Below are 16,990 nucleotides of genomic sequence, written 5' to 3'. Positions count from 1 at the left end.
AACACCAGCACCTCATTTACCAACTCAGCCCCACCTCTGCTCCTGCTGGATGCTCTGCACTGTGATTCAGATTTACACAGCAGCTCCCTACCCTGCACAGATCCAGGCTGCCTCCTGCTCAACACACTCCTGTCCAACACCTTGCTGCATTCACACTTCAAAAAGTTTTGAAGTTTTTATGTGGCAGGTTCTCAGAACCTGAATTACTGTCACGAATTTCATGACTTAGCATAGAATCTATTACAAAAGAAATTTCCACACTTGTGTCTTGCATTATAGCAAACAATTTTTTGCAATCAACGAGATCATATTTTGGAAATTAATTTTTGAAAGGAGTTATGAAAGAGAGCAAAAAAAAGGAAAATGTGTCAAAATCTTCATTTAACTTGCCACAAGTGTAATTTACTCTCTCTGAAGTAATTTACTCTCCCTGAAGACTAAATCATGTGTGATAAAATGCAAGATGACAAATAACTGTTTCTCACATCTTTTACCATATGAAAAGGTGAAGATGGACTAACATTTTTTGTTCTCAATATTCTTGGGTTTTGTTCTAATTAGAACAGAAGCCAGGTCCTCACTTTCACTGCTATGCAGCATCTTCCCTTCCTTAACAACTGCAAACCTAAAGCTGAGAACAAATTACAAAACTTTGTAGAAAAACAAATGAAAAAACTTCCTAAAAGGAGGAAGGAGAAAAAAAAAAACAAACCAAGATTAAAACTGCTGCCAAGGAATAACCAAAGCATCAATCCTTCTTGTTCTCCTGCTCCTAAGACAAAGACAAGCAAGAGTAAGTTCAGTCTCAGTGTTAGATGCTGTCACACTGATTTATGGCACACGCTGTTTGCAGGTCCTCCAACATGACATATTGTCCACGAGAGATTCAGCACAAACCACACTCCTTCCCTTAAGAAAAAAAAGCACTGCCTAAACCAATTGAACTTCAGTTCCTTAGGAGAAGTGCTAATACTTTCTTCACTGGGCCACCCAGCGTTCTATGGCTGATTTCCAATTTAATTCCATCTCCCCTGAAAGAAATCAACAGGACAGAGCACTTGAGGTATAATTCCTGTCTTTTCCTATACTTTGCAAAAAACTATCACGTTGAACAATAAATATTCCTTTCAACAACAAACACAGGAATTCTATTTGAATCAGAAATAATTATATTCCATTCCTAGTTCCAGGGATGCAAACACATAAATTTCAATTAAACCAAACGTTCATGCTTTGGCATATATCTCATTAAAAAATTGGTAGGGGCTGTAGTAGGCAGAAAAAATGTAGTTTAATTAATTAGCACAAGGCTTCAAATTTTTTTGGGTTTGAAAGTAATGCCAGGAAGGAGATTGACATTGTACCATATTAACTTCACAAAGTCCAAATGTTCTCTCACAATTACAGAAAGCAGCATTGCACCATACATCAAGTTGCTTTTTTATTAAAGGGAAGTTTAAAGAAGATCTCTAGAAGGAAAAAAAAAAAGCCAAGGGAAAAATACTTTTGAGGGAGTTGTTAAACAGCTCCATTCCTGAAGCTAAAGCTTTTTATGAGTGGCAATTGTGAAAATATATTTATATGCCTCTTTACTCAACAGAAAACCTGCAGGAGGAATGAAAATCAAGTGAGGATAGTTATTGAAGATAAATATAAAATTAATACATGCTTAGAATTAGAGTAGACACTACTGGGTTATTCTTCTGGAGGAGAACATGGGACTGGTTCGATTTCCCAAGGAAGTGAAGCAACACCCACCCACATGGAAACTCACTTCAGGCAGGTGAGATACTGAGCTTAGCTCAGGCTGCTCAGATTTGGCTCCTACTTCTGCTCATTTAACAAACTGCAGTTGTGTTTAGTACCAAAACTTCCAGTCACAGCAAGAAAAGTGTAAAGGGAAACAGGAGGTTCTCGCTATTTTTTGACACTGAAAATTCTCCCACATTAGTGCAGCAGGCAAAAAAACTTGTCATTTTTATGATAGTGTAAAACTGCACTAGAATCAGAGGACAGATGTGTTTTATGCTGTAATTCCTTCCTTTAAGGCAGAATGAGAAGAAATCAGATCTTCTGAAGGTAAAACTGAGATTAAGAATAGGATTTTTTTTTCCCAGAAGTTAAGTTGCACTTGAAGCAAATGAGTGCTAGATAGAGCCAGATAAAAATGCAAGACAGATGATTTCCTGTATGGCACAGGAAGGGATCTGACACAGCTAATGGAATAAACTACTGGCACCTGAAATCCAGAGAGGAAGAGATTCTGAGAGCCTCAAAAAGTTCAGTGACTTTTCTGAAAATTAGAAATCTGTATTATAAAAGAACTGATTTCAGCAGGAGCTATTTATAGTTAGTACATTAATAATGATATTCTTGAAGGACAATTCCTAATGCTGGAAGGAGAAGGTTATACATGCAACTCACCAGCCAGGGAGTAGACGGGAGCTAATTCAGTGACAGCAATGAAAGATGCTGGGTTCACACTTAGCTTTTAATACAAGAGTCTAAAAGTTTTGAAAATGCTGAAAATAACTGCTTTGTCTGAAGTGCAAGTGGACCTAAACAGCCACTTTCTATGCAAAAATTCCAGAAATTCATACATCTTTACACCTGAGATATCTGGTCTGTAAGCTCACCACCACCCTCCTTTTCCCTTTCCTTAAACTCCTCTATGCAATTTCAGGAGCAGTACTTGCAATTCTAATGTGCAAAGTGTCTGTATTTCTCATATTCTACAGTGAACACCAGAAAATGTCATTAAGAATAAAATATTCATTTTAATGAAAGCAGTAAGTTTACATTCTAAATACACTACATTTTTCTCCTGCTATGCCTGCCATTACAAATACTCCCAATCCTTTAAAAACGTTGCTTAAATATATACAGCATAAATAGAGGGGATAAACTACTTGCTATGATATTTGTCCTTTAGCAGTATTGGCTAAGGGAGAGAGGGGGAGGAAGGAGAAGGAGGGAAAACCTTGACAAGAATATGTATAAGAGCAATCAATAAAAAAATAATCCTTGGAATTCATGAGTCTTGAAAATAAGATGCATTTTCTCACAGTAATCCTAAAAACCTATAAAAGAATATTCAAGCAATAAACCTCCCTTAACTCATATTTAACCTTTCATCATGTAGAACTACATATTAAATAGCAACTGCATGCTGTGTAAGTGCATTTAGAGAAGAGCAGGGATAGAAAAATGTAAATGCTACACCTCTTTTAACATGCACAGCACAGCCAAGAACATCTGCCAGCTGACCCCCTAATCCAATCGGCTGTTCAGAAGCAATCACATCCTCAGATAAGAGTTGCACAGCCCCTACATGCAAAGCCCATTTTCTTTAAGAGATGGAGCAAAATGTAGTTAGCCAGCTCTTCAACCATTTTCAAACAGAGGTAAAAAGCAAAAGTAATTCTGCATATTACATGGAGCTGTGTTAAAATACTGTCATCTCTTCCCCCAGATATTGTAATTTATCCTTTAATTTCACAGGGCAGCAACACAGACAGAGTTTAAGGCTAAAGGGACCACATCAAATCAAGTGATTTTATCAGAATACCATGAGCATTCAGCCCATGCAAATGTTTGGCACCTCTATTAGAAAACAGCCTGGAATAAAATCTTGAAGGGCTCAACCTTGTCCATTGCCTACAATGAGAAGAATAAATACAAAAAAGCTGAATTAATTCTCCTGAGTTTACTTCTCACATTTCTTGCAAAAAGAGTGGGCTGCTTGAGAGGCTCTACAGGCAGATGAACACACCCAAAAAAATGGCTTCAAGATACTCCAGAAGAGTCAAACTCTGTGTGGAATAAGGACCACAAACCCCATGGAATATCATGCAGTAACGGGACATGCCATTATTTCTGTATAAAATCAAATTTCTCCTAAAATAGTCTATCCTTAATACACAAGCAAGATGCACTACAGTGACTGGACAAATTCTTGGGGGACAGTCTTTTACAACACAGTTTATGTGACTCAAATAACTCTTCATAACAAATTTTTTTCATCATGCAAATTGTCCCTCTGTCCACAGCAGTAGCTTTACTAAATATCTGTATTGGCAGAGCTCCAGACATAGTGGGAAATGGTACGAGAGAATTGCTAAAATAGTGTTTCAAGTAACACTATAGTTAGATTTATGTCAAATATCCGAAAAGCACTAGAGAAAAGGATATACACGGGTCTGCCAAAAAGCCTAGACAGCACCCTGCCCAAAAAGAGGGTAAAATTATTATCTGGCTTAAGAAAAAGACACAAACTGACTGAGGGATTTAATTATAAGACAGTGGAAAAGTGGAGACTTCTCCAAAGTAATTGATTAAGCAATAGCAAGACCCAACTTCAGAAGCTATAATCAAAACCAAAATAATTAAAGATACTCTAGAAAATAAAACTAAAATCATAAGTGAAATCTGCTAGCACCTGGAGGATTTCATTATTTGTTCTAAGTTATCTAAAATCTTATCAAATGCATAAAACACAACACAATGCATAAAACACAGTAGCCACTGGAAAGTAAAACTCAGCACAATGGTGCCATACTGCTTTACTGCTATATAGTTTTCTCCTGATACCTACCAAAAAAAAAAGCCAGCATTTACTGCAGGTATTTAATCCAGATTATGCAAAATAATGAGAATGTCACATTTTTATATATAATGAATCTGTAGAGCTTTGCTCTAGGATTTAAAAGCTGCCCAGACCAGAGGGAACAGCAGCAGACAATCTGCCTGACAGTGGATTAATGATATGTGTCCAGCTTAGCTCAGCAGCAGTGCCATCAGCTCATTTACTTCACCATCTGGGTAGGCAACTTGTGCATCCTGCAATGTGCCCAGGGACCTCAGTGTGTTAAATCTGGGCTGGAAGTCCAAGCCCAGTGGATGCAGAGCAAAACTCTTTCTGAAGCTCACAAAGTATTGAGAAGCATTCAGGAAGGCAATGAACAGACTCACAGGCAAAACATGTGCACTTGTGTGGATGTCTGAGGGTACACATATACACTCTTTTCTTGTCAGCACAACAATTTCTTCTCACCCTAAAAGCTCTGAAATATATAGAACTGCACTCAATCCTTTAAATTTGAATTGGAAGAAGATAAACTATTTGTGTGCCAAATCAGTTAGAAATAACTTCCTATTTTATCCTAAAAAAACTCACAAAGGAAGAAAAAAAAAGTTCCGAAAAGAAACCAGCAAAAAGAACACCTTGAAAAACAAGAAGCCACAAACCTAAAGAAATAGCCCTGAACACAATTCTACATTATTTCTACTACAGCCTGCAACAGAAAGCCTCTAATGAATTCAGTGGGTTTTAGATCATGACATGTGCTCCTGGTAAAGAGGCAAAAAGCACCAACCACGTTTATATTAATACCAGCCGTGGCACTTTGCAAGCACTGTGCACCAATAAACTGTACAAAGACATAACTTCCAAGTTTGAACAATTTCTTTCCTTTAATATCCTCTGAAAGGCTTTTGAAACTGGCAACTCTAATGTGTGTGGGAATAAGCAACACATGATGGCAATAAGTTTGCTATTAATGGAAGGAGTCTGCTGTGTCTGTGGGTAACAAACCCCAGTATCTTTTCATTACAAAGGAGCTTATTGTTACCTTATCACTTACTGTGGGATTTCACTTTGCCTCTCTGGTGATCTGTCTGATCTATTAAGGAAAGCACTGAGCTATGGACAACATACACTTTATAGCAGTTTTATATTTCTGTAGTCCCTGCTGCTTCTGTTAGCCTACTTCCGATGAATTTCAAATAGAAATAAAGAAAAATAAGAAGAGAAAAAAATCCAAGGAGTATTTACCAAATTTCTCACAGGAAAATAAAATTAACTGTGAGGAAAATGAGGTAAGTTCATACTCAGGAGCTGGAAGTGGTGCTGCATTCCAGGACATGACTGCTGCAACAATAGTTGTGCAAAAAAACAACTGAATCCACCAGCTCTAGCACCTCACCTCAGGAGCTGGAAGTGGTGCTGCATTCCAGGACATGACTGCTGCAACAATAGTTGTGCAGAAAAACTGAATCCACCAGCTGTAGCACCTCCTAAATAAATCTTTATATGATACCACTGAAATACTTCCACAGGTCACATATTTTATACATATACATATTCAAATTCTTCATAACATATATATGAAGTTCCTTCAGCATGACTGACTCTGTCCTATTAATTCATTTTCATGCCTGAATCTGAAATATAGGGCAGACAAAACTAAACAGTACTTCATCAGTGTTAATTAGTGCTAGAGAATTAATCAGCAAACGTAGGAAATCACTATGCACTTTGCAGAAATGCATACAGCATTAAGTAGCATTTAAATAGATGCTGATCGGTCTTTAAGAGTAGTAATTCAAAGATTATTTTCCTGTGATAGGATACTTCAATATTGAATATACAGAGATTAATGTTCAAGGGAACCTGTGCTGTGTTGAAGGGAAATGCTGCTAAAAATAGCAATTTTTATTTAACAAATGTTTCTACAGCAACCAGAGTCTCAGAAAGAATTAAAAAGTTTTTAAAATATCCATGACATCTGAGTTCTCTGATGTCTACACACTGTCCACGTGGGATTATTGCTCCAGGGCTTCCTGTGCTCTGGGAGATAACAATTTCTTCTTATAAGAAATATGGTGTTTCAGGTCAAATTCTGCTGATACGTGAGCATTTCTCCCTCAGTCCTCTAGAAGGTCAAGGATTGCCTACAAAACGTGACCCAAGGTGTGGTGCCAGAGATAAGTCCTGTCTTTACCTTCTTCACCAGCACAGGAACTTTGGATCCCGACTCGGAACACGGCACAGAGATTTCTGTTGGCTATCGGAATGTGGCTCACCTGATTCTTGAGGTCCAGCTTGGGGCAGGGACGACCTCCATTGTAGGGCTTCTCCTTGAGCCACTTGGATCGGACTCTCACCCCCGGTCCACAGGAGGAGCTGCAAGGAGACCAACTGGACCAATCGCTTAATTTGCAATCAAACGGGCATGGGACCGTGCAAGGCTCTTCAATGTAACCTAAACCAAAGATGTAAGACAGGTTTTAATCACCGCAACCCCGACCAACTCCCATCCTCTGATGTGACCTGTGCAACCAACACAAAACAAGAACTTCTTAAGGAGAAGGCATTTGGCAGACTGACACCACCATCCAACCTGAGGTTATGGCATTATTTGTGAAGAACAGCAGTGACTAAAATTAATTTCCACTTTGTTTAGTCCAAAGAAGGCAGTGATAAAAAGGAATGATGTAAAGGACACATGCTGGCAGAAATACCTGTTGTGAAGCTGGTGCTCAACAATACACAGTAATTACCTTCCTTATTAGACTGTGGCCATGACAAATTCTGGAGAATTAAGTGTACAGCCCAGTTGTGTATTCCTTCTGTATTACACTGGCCATCTCCAGAGCTGGCACAGGCAGGAGACAGACACAGGCTCTCTCCCCAGCAGAAAGAACCACAGGATGGGGGAGGCAAGAGAGTTCTTCTCTTGGCAGCTCCCATGTGAGGGACCTGCCTGCCAGCTGGAGCAGTGTGGGATTTCTTCTGGGAGAAGCAGATGAAACCTGCTTCCCACACCTCACAAGTTCTCTTTGTACCTCTTTCCAAATGCTTTGCTTTTTCTGGGTTTCAAAAATGGCATTTTAAAGCTTTGCTTTCACCTTAAGCTGGTTTGACATGAAAGCCCTTACAAGATCATCTTCTCTTAAAATCACACTACCAGACATCTGCAGGACCAGCACCTCATGAATTAAAACCCAACAGGTTTCTCCAAAAAAGCACAACCCCACAGCTGTTTTAGGAGCTGGCATATGGACAGAGAGACTTTGTAGAGCCCAGCAGTGGCTGTGGAGCTCTTCGTGCACAGAACAGCAGTAGAGGGTGGCCAAACCCTGGGGGTTTCCATGGAATTAGTGGCACCAGTCCTGGGTTGGCAGTGTAGAATAATTCCTGCACCTTCCTACTTACCATGCTGCATTCATTCTCCCCTGGTTCCTATTATCTGCTTGTCATGTCTGTATGTATTATTTTAATTTAAACAAAAAAGAGATTTCATGTTAGATCATGAAAGCAGTGGCTGCTCAGATCAGCCTTTATTAGAGGCAGCTTCATCCCTCTGACAGCTCTGGCAATGATGGTTATAGAAATAACTGAACTTCACCCCTACCACTGTTCTGATGTTTCTCATTTTTATGCCCTTTATTTCTGTTTGGTTTTCATCATGCGAACACTCCCTCTTGATTCCTCACCTACAGAATACCAAATTTACTCATTTCGTGACTCTTTTAGGAAGGGCTTCCCCCATCTACCCAGGTGACAGTAACTGCAGCACAGAGGGGGAAAACACCCAAACAACAAAACTCAACCCAGAAGCAGCTGCTGTCCGAAACCCCCAGACAACAGCCCCAGACAACCACGAAACGCCAAGGCTAAGGCACAGAGATTAGTCTGGTTCAGAGCTGGATTTACTGGCTGAACCATGCCCAAGCCTGCTGCTCACTCTGAACCAGAACTGTGTTACAGCCTGGGCATCAACCCACAGCAGCAATTCACTGCCTCCCTCCTGCTCTTCACACTGAAGTCAGTATCAAGAAAGGTTTCAGGCTTATTTAGGCATCCATCCGCTGGAAAATATCTTCCATCTAGAGGTACAAGAAATACTGATGTTGCTTTTGTAAACAGTGCCTTAAAAAACAGCAGCAGCAACAGCTCCTTCAGCTCAGTGCTGCTCTATTTCTCCTCTCCTGATTCCCTGTGATGGTGCTGCTCCTGTTTCTTTACGGCGGCCACCCCGCAGCCTGACAGCTGCAATCATTTCCCCACCTCACTCACGCTGTAACTCTTCCCCAGCGCTGCAGACCTGGGCCCATACAGTGTGCTCTGGCTGTCTTTGCTGCCTCTGATCTCCCTCTGTTGTGGTGCCTCTTCATTTGCAGCTCCAATGGAATTGGCTATCTTAATTATTTCTGACTGAATCCATTCCAGTGATATTGGAATGCTTGATATATTTCAACTTTGTATGCTTTGTATGCTCACCTCAGTGAGATGACATCCATGCACACACATATACAAATATTTCTAAAACAGACTCACTTTTTTCCCCCAAATAAAACTCTCAAATATCCCACTGATATTCTGTTCCATCTGCTTAGGTTGCCACTCAAAGCAATTCATAATACATTATGATAAGTAAAAGAAATTTTCTCATGATAGATTTATGAGAAGCATTTCTTAGGCAGTTCTCTAAAGAGTTCTGTTCCACCACCATATGAAATATCTTTCCTTGGGCTGTGTGACAGCCTGGGTAATTAACTCTCAACAGAAACAAAGAAAGTGCCTTGTTTCAAAGTAGGATTAGTCAGAGGGGTTATCAACTTATCAGAGAAGGCAAAATGGGCTAAGTCTTTAGGCAGCTCAAGATCTACATCTATTATAAAATAAATATAAGGCAAAAAAAAATAGACTACCAAAAAAAGGCAGATGAAGTTGTAATAAACATCTTTCTTATATACAAGAAAGAAAATTTTACAATGAACATGGCAGAATACTGGCACAGGTTGCCCAGAGAACCCGTGGGTGCTCCATCCCTGCAAGTGTTCAAGGCCAGGTTGGATGGGGTTTGGAGCAATCTGGTTGAGCTCACTGGGTTCACATGATGACCTTTAAAAGGTCCCTTCCAACACAGACTATGCTGTGAAGACTGAAGAACCTGTTGTACTCCACCCCCAGGAAGTGCTGTGAGTTATCCCTCAGTAAACCACAGAATTTCCAAAGACATCCCATTGCTAAGAGGCTGCTCATTCCTTTTGGAGTTTCCTCACCTGTATTTCTTAATTCCATCAAATATAATCACATACTGGCCAGCTACAGAGCACTACACTTCCATATTGTCCAGAGGAAGCTTACTCTCCATACTGAGTAGTGCTACAAAATCAAGATGGGAACCTAACTTTGCTTCAAGCTCTCCGCACAGACTGACACTACTCTTCTATCAACCACTTAGGGTTAATTCTACACTAAGGTGTTTATTCATAGAGCAAAGATTTCATCCAACCAAAATTTTCCTCCAAAAATGTTCCTGTGATGTGCCCTCTCTGCTCAGAGAGAGAATGCCTTTATGGCTATCTTTTTATGGTGAGTAGTAAATAACATTGTACTCAGCTCATCCATTGCCTGTGAGACCAGGATATTTTTTTTTCTGTAGGAGCCAAGCAATAACTTGCTGTTGTCAGGGGACTAAAAAGACCCACAATAATCCTAGTTTTGGCATGCCTAGAAAACTTGTAGCTTTGGCGTGATTCACAATAGTAAACAAACAAAAACCCCAAGGCCAATGTGCTATTAAAATCCATTAATAAAGAACTCCACATTCAAGCCTATCCAGAGAAATATCCTTACCATAACAAAATATGAATAAAGTAAATAACATTTCTGAGCTACTGTTCCTCAGCTTGGGAGACCAACTCAAGGCTGAGTTTACACAGCTGGTTTTGTCAGTGTCATCCTTAAATTTCCCACTCATCCATCACATCCCTCATTTTTCTCCCCTCTGTAAAACCTGGTACCAAACAATTGTTATATTTCTAAAAGTTTCCACAGAAAAAGATGTTCTCTACTTTTCAGCCGTGTTCAGCCTGCTATCCACATACTCTTAGATTATTTCTTGAAGCTTCCTTTAATCTCCTTTCTAAAATTATTATTACTATTAGTATTCCTCAAAATCTCAAACACTGTTTAAATAAAGCTCATTTAATTCAGACAGAGCAGATGAGAGCCTCTGTCCTACCTGGGTCAACAGCAGGCTCCTGACCACCACAGAGCTGGAGCTGCACACACAGATGTCACAGGAGGTAATGACAAGAACACCAGGTTATGTAAGTGGGCACTTTGAAACATGTTACTGGGAATTGGCAGGAAAAATTGATCTGGATGACCAAATAAGCCTTTTCTACATTTAAGTGCTATTTTTTTTTTCTACTAAGACACCATCAATGTACTGGGATGAACAAATGCATTTACCTAGGCTGCACAGCTCCTTTTACTATGATTTATTCATTAACAACAGTGTGCTCGTTGCTCAACAAGCCACAAATGGAGTCTCTAAAGTGTCTGTAACAAACAAAGCACCCACAGATCACACAGGATGTCCTGGGAAGGCTCAGACTCACAACGCAGCAGCCCTGACTCACCTCAATTCTCCTGTGCAGCCCAGAGACAAAGCAACAGCAGGTGGATAAAGGGAGGACCATGCTCTAGGGGCTGTCATGGAATCACAGAAGGTTTGGGTTGGAAGAGACCTCAAAGCTCATCTTGTTCCACACCCCTGCCATGGGCAGGAACATCTACTATCCCAGGATGCTCCAAACTCTGTCCAACCTGGCCTTGGACACTTCCAGGGATGGGGCAGCCACAGCTTCTCTGGGCACCCTGTGCCAGTGTCAGAAAGGCACAAATACGCAGTGCAAAAACTCCGACTGTCCCACTTTTATTGTGCTACCCAGCAGAGCCAAGGCCTCTTGGAGGCAGCTGGGTGATGGGCTGGGGGATGTCAGTGATGTCACATGGGGCTGTGCTGGGAGAAGAAGGACATCAGTGGATTTACAAGCCAACATCAGGGACCCTTCCACCTGACTGCTGCACTTCCAAAAGATAAATTTGCTGTGGGTGCAAGGTCTGCACACAGCGTTAAACAACAGTGCCAGCAGCACTCCAAGAGGCTGGCTTAAAAGTGATGAGAAAATAAACATTTCTCCAGCAGCTTTGGAAACAGATGCACCTCTAATTGAATTGGCTTTAAACTCATTTGTATCCTCTCTAACATATTTCATGGTTTCAATTAACAAACTTCTAGCAGTTCTACCCTTGTTAGTAAACCTTGAGGTGCTTCATAAAACTCAAGGTCATTACTGTGAGAGGGACAATTCTGTGCATCACCACAGCTGCCACTGGTAATAACACTGCTAATTTCCCTTGGAGTCTGTGGGACAGGAGAGATCACCCTTTAACAAACTAGGGAGCAGCAGAGTGGACAGTGACACGGGAGAAATGTTTCTAATTACACAGACCAAAGGTAGAGGGGGGGGAAAATTGATTCATTTTGCAATTAATATTCACATTCACTTGATTACTGACTGTGAAATATCACAAAATAACACCAGTAAATCCAAGCAGTGCTAAAAATCTAATAGCTAAAGACTTTAGAAAGGAGACCTGGTGGACCACAGCATTTGGTGGGCCAAATTCTGCTCAGCTGAAGCTCTGGGATCTCCTGCAAGGCAAACCTCTTGCTTTACCTCAGGTTAGAACTCAGCACGGAGTACAGACTGCAGCTCAGAGACTGAACTCCACCAGCTGATCATAGTTCTATGGCTGAGGCTTTCCCAGTGTGCCAAGAATAAGGCAGCCACTGGCCATGGGCCACGTGGCACAAACAAAAGCTCCAGAAGCTTGTGAGCTGCAAGAGGAGCACCTCGTCCCAAATAATCCCCGCTCAAAATCTAAATCCTGCTTCAAGGGAGAAAATTATTAACTGAAGGGAACTAAGCACAGTGAGTCTGTGCTTAAGTTGCTAAAAACTTGAGTTGCAGCTGAAAAGGATTTAATCTTGCCACAGAACAAATGTTTAATCTTCTTTTTTTACAGTACACAAGGATTTGAGAGATTTTACACATTATTAGTTTGCTGAGAAATTTAGGAGATAATCTAATTTACATTCAGTGAATGCACAGCCAAAAAACCCAGCAAAAATAACTTCCACATCAAATATTTTGCAAGACTCAAATAATGGACCCTTAGCTAATTTATTCCCACTTGCTCAACAAAAGATGCACACGCTCACGTTATCTCATAGCAGACTGATTAGAGATTCTAAATAGACCAGAGAGGACTTGTAAAGAAGGCTGGTAAGTTTAACTCAACATTATTGTTATTGAAATTCATCCAAAGGTTGGTTTTATTGCTCAATTTCACAGACTCTATAAATCCCGAGGAGGCAGTTGGATTGATGCTGACTTTGCATTATGATTCCTAATTTCTTTTGATTCTGCATTACAGTTTTCTTCCTTAAAGAACTTCCAAGCATACACTTGGCATTAGATACAAGCCCTGGTAGCTGATATATTTAATCTTTTAACTCGATAAGGAAATCTTCATTAATTAGCACTTTCCTTGTAACAGATTGCAGAACAAGCTGAGAACTCTTCCAGAGAAGGAGTCTCGTCTGCTGCCTTCTGAGTGCAAATAAATAGAGCAAATAAACAGGACTTCACAGTGTACATTCATCTCACAGGGAACATGTGATGCAGGAGGGCAAAAATCCACTGCACAAGTCTGTCCAGGCTCCAAAACCAACTGTGGGAATGATGCTCTCTTTTCCCAGGGCTGCTCTCCCATGGTGAAGGGCTGGCATGGCTGCTTGGGAGCCCTGACATCTTAACAAAGTCCTTACTCAAATAAAAAGCCATCCACTGGGATCAATAGCAGTTAGGGGAGTAGCTCAGCTGTGTTTTTCTGTATACTTTGCTCATCACTCTGCCACTGGGAAAATCATCTGTTTTCTTCAAATAAAACAGAGTTGCCTTTTTTTTTTATTTTTCTTAGCAGCATTGGAATCCTCTATGTATCAGGAAAAAGACTCAGCCCACTATATTTTGTTATGGATTGTTTACCATATTTTTTTCCAGGCCACTCAATTAATAGTACAAGCATGTTTTAAAAATAAACCCAAAACTGTGTTTATTTTTTATTGTTATTATATTTATACAAGAAAACAAGACTTTTTTTAAAGCCTAAACACAATTAAACTGTCCACAGACCATCAAATTCCCTTTTCTCCTACACCTGACTTCTCTCAGAGGCCTGATGGCACAGCAGCTCTGACAACAGATGTGCACTGCAGAGTGCTCTGAAGATCGATGCAGACTTGGGCAATTTGGACCAGGCAGGAAGAATCTCCCAGAGCCAAGGGTCCATCACTGGGATAAAGCTGCCACCAAATGTCACTGCAAGTATCTACCCCCCTCAGTAAATCATATATGTCCTGAAGGTCAATGGTTTCAGGCTCTGCTGGAGCACACTAAGAAACTCAATTTCAGACTTTGGGGCCCTCTGTGGAGAGCATCTTTCTGCCAGTTTCTGAAGCCATGACATTGGGCACTGTCAACACAATATGCCACCTCATTTCTGCTGCCAAGCTGTGACCCCAAGACACAGACAAGCCTCATTTAAACAACTTGCCTTGGACAACAACATTATGGCTTTCATTTGACAGAATGGGATATGGTGATGTATCTCCCTGCATCCTGATAATTAGCATGTATTCTGCATTACAATATTGCTTTTATTTCAGACAAAATAAACCAGCAGATGACTCTGCAGAAGACAGGAACACTAATTAGATCAGTGTGCAATTAATATTATCAAGAGGGCTCATAGCAGCATGAAAAACACTTTTTTCTTTAAATGTATATTCCTAGTTCTTTAATTTACAAACTCAAGGGCCTCTGCTCAGGAGCAGGTCATACAGACACCTGCAGGGGCAGGGGAAGGTTGTGAGCCAGCTGTGACCCCCACAGCCCCCTCCCCAGTGCCACGGGAGGTGAATGACACAGTGACCCCTCCCTGCCACAGGAGGCGAGTGACACAGCGACCCCCAAATCAATACATTAAAATCAATACATTAAAATCAATACTCTGCCTCAATTCCTTCTCCCATCAACACTAAATGAGAAGCCCAACTGCACACTTTAATTATACAGGTGCTGTTTTAGGGATGCCACTAACCATTACCAGCACCAGGAAATCCATGAGTGCTTTCCCAGAAGCCAGGCAGCTGCTGCCAGGTCCCATCTGCTTGCATAAGGAGTTTCACTCCACCTATTAGAGGTCACCTTGCTGCAGAAGCATCTGACCTCCTTGAATAAAGCTGTACTATAAAAAACATCTGACAAAAACACGATTTTGCAGAAGGGAACAGTCCTGGTTCTCCACAGCTCAGGCACGGGGAGAGCAGTGACTCATTTATATGATGGAAAACCTTGAGAGGGAAACAGGACGTTTTTGTGACACTAGCAGGCCCCAGCACAGAGTATTGATGTACTGAATTTCTGATAGACTTTTGTTTCAATTGTGCAGTGTGACTTTGAGCTCTCTAGTTGTGTAGTTCAATCTCCTCTGCTGGAGGACTTCAGTGAATTCAGAAGCAGAAGGCAATGCAATAACTGCTAAATAACACTATTGCTAGTGGTCACTCCCCCATGTTAACCAAATACAAATGAGAGCCAAGATCTCACAGTGGGAATATTTGTCTGCACTGAGGGATATGTGAAGATTTGCAAACCAACCTCTCAGTACCTTAATTTACACCATCCTCATTTGCAAACCTTGGAGGACAGAGAGCTATTAAAGTGTATTTCAGGCCCAGAAAAAGACTAAGGTAGGATAAATTCTCTACTACTCATCAGTATCACAGGGATAATCCTTAGAACAGACCGAGCTGAAGTTTAATTTTAATTAAGTTGCTTCTGAAAATCTTCAGAATGCATCAGACATCAAACCCTTTAATGCCCATTGAACTCCACCACAGCACCTACCATGTCCAGCTGCCACGGGCTCCCCAGCAGTGGTAAAGATATGGAATTGTCACTCTCCACTCAAAAAGTATTTGTCATCCATTTATTTGCCTGAAAATCCTGCTCATAAGAGCTGTATGAAAGGCAAAAAGGTTAAAAAATGCTGCAAAAACCCCATGTAAGACATAAGAGGAATCCTATGAATTACCACATCACTTCCCAGTGCAGCCACACATCTCAGAGGGATCATGAAGCTCTCCATGAGCAGTGGAAGTACAGAGGTCTTAAGACTAGAATATGTAATTCATGAGCAGGATTAGGCTAAATATTTCTTCATACTTCCAATACAGCATATTAAATGGAATGACATGTAGGGAGAGAAAAATGTTAATTCTAAGTCTATCTTTGTATGGTAACATTTTATTAGAGCCTTGCCTCATAACAGGCTGTATTTGTGACAAATGTGTTATTAAGGCCAAAGAGACGGGCCACATTTCAAGGAAATTCTCTTTCCCCAGCCTGCTGCAGAAATCAGGGCAGGAGATCACCCAGTACATTAACCTGCTATCACAGCTCTAAAGCTCCCATGGACTATTTCTACACTGAGTTACAATTTCTACACTAAAAACATTCCCAAGTCCCATGGAAGAGCTTTAATCAATTTGAAAAATACAAAAAAAAAAAAAAAAAAACAAACCCCTGAGACAAGTAATAGAAACAAAAGGGATGGACGTGAGCAAGGGTGGGCAGAGGTGGTCCAGCAAGAGGCAGCTGATGGTGAAAGTCAAACATGAGAAAGTCTGTTTGAGGTCAGTAAAAAGCCATTCCTTCATAAAGTCTGGCACTGCCACCTCTTCAAAGGGGTCATTTTATGGAATGCAGCAAAAAGCATAAAAGAAATTTGGGAAAGAAGATAAGCATAAAACATGTGTATTTAGAGCCAAGGAGTAACAACAGACATCACTCTGACTAAATGCAGCACTTACAGAGGATGCTGCTCCAAAAGCCAAGTCTGTAAATATTTTTTCTTAAGATGCATGCTTCCTTTCTCTAAGAAGATAAAGACCTAGAAGAATGTGCATTTCTGTGTACTAACGCCTCAGGGGAAGTCTTACCTTGCCTTAAATAAGCTTCTTTGATAGCCAGTTTGACCCATTCAGAAATAACTTTTTTGATGGCTGTTTATCTTTGATTCTGTTGCCAGGAAAACACAGAGAACTCAATGTCTGAACATTTGTCCTGTGATCCAATTTCATTTGATAAGTCTTTTAACATCCATAAAGGAAGAACCGTGGCTAAATTTTCTTATGGTGAACAGATTTTGAAAAAGAAAAAAAAACCAAACAAAGGAAAAGATAAGGAATAAATCATCATTCTTTGAGCACTGTTTTGG

The 16,990-nt window shown here is 40.6% G+C and overlaps 1 protein-coding gene across 3 annotated transcripts in view; it reads right to left on the bottom strand.

Moving 5' to 3' along the window:
• THSD7B (thrombospondin type 1 domain containing 7B) overlaps positions 1-16,990 on the bottom strand; it is a 299,219-nt gene that overhangs the window by 68,889 nt on the left and 213,340 nt on the right. For all 3 annotated transcript variants that reach the window (XM_039702274.1, XM_039702266.1, XM_039702283.1), the window contains exon 16: positions 6,865-7,043. In XM_039702274.1, coding sequence (XP_039558208.1) covers positions 6,865-7,043 — 179 coding nt within the window. The remainder of the gene's footprint in view (positions 1-6,864; positions 7,044-16,990) is intronic.

This window comes from Passer montanus, unplaced genomic scaffold (assembly GCF_014805655.1).
Source record: "Passer montanus isolate IOZ18808 unplaced genomic scaffold, ASM1480565v1 scaffold1, whole genome shotgun sequence".
NCBI classification, from domain to species: Eukaryota; Metazoa; Chordata; class Aves; order Passeriformes; family Passeridae; genus Passer; species Passer montanus.
Note: the sequence above shows the minus strand (reverse complement) of the source record. Positions and strands in the feature narration are given on the sequence as shown.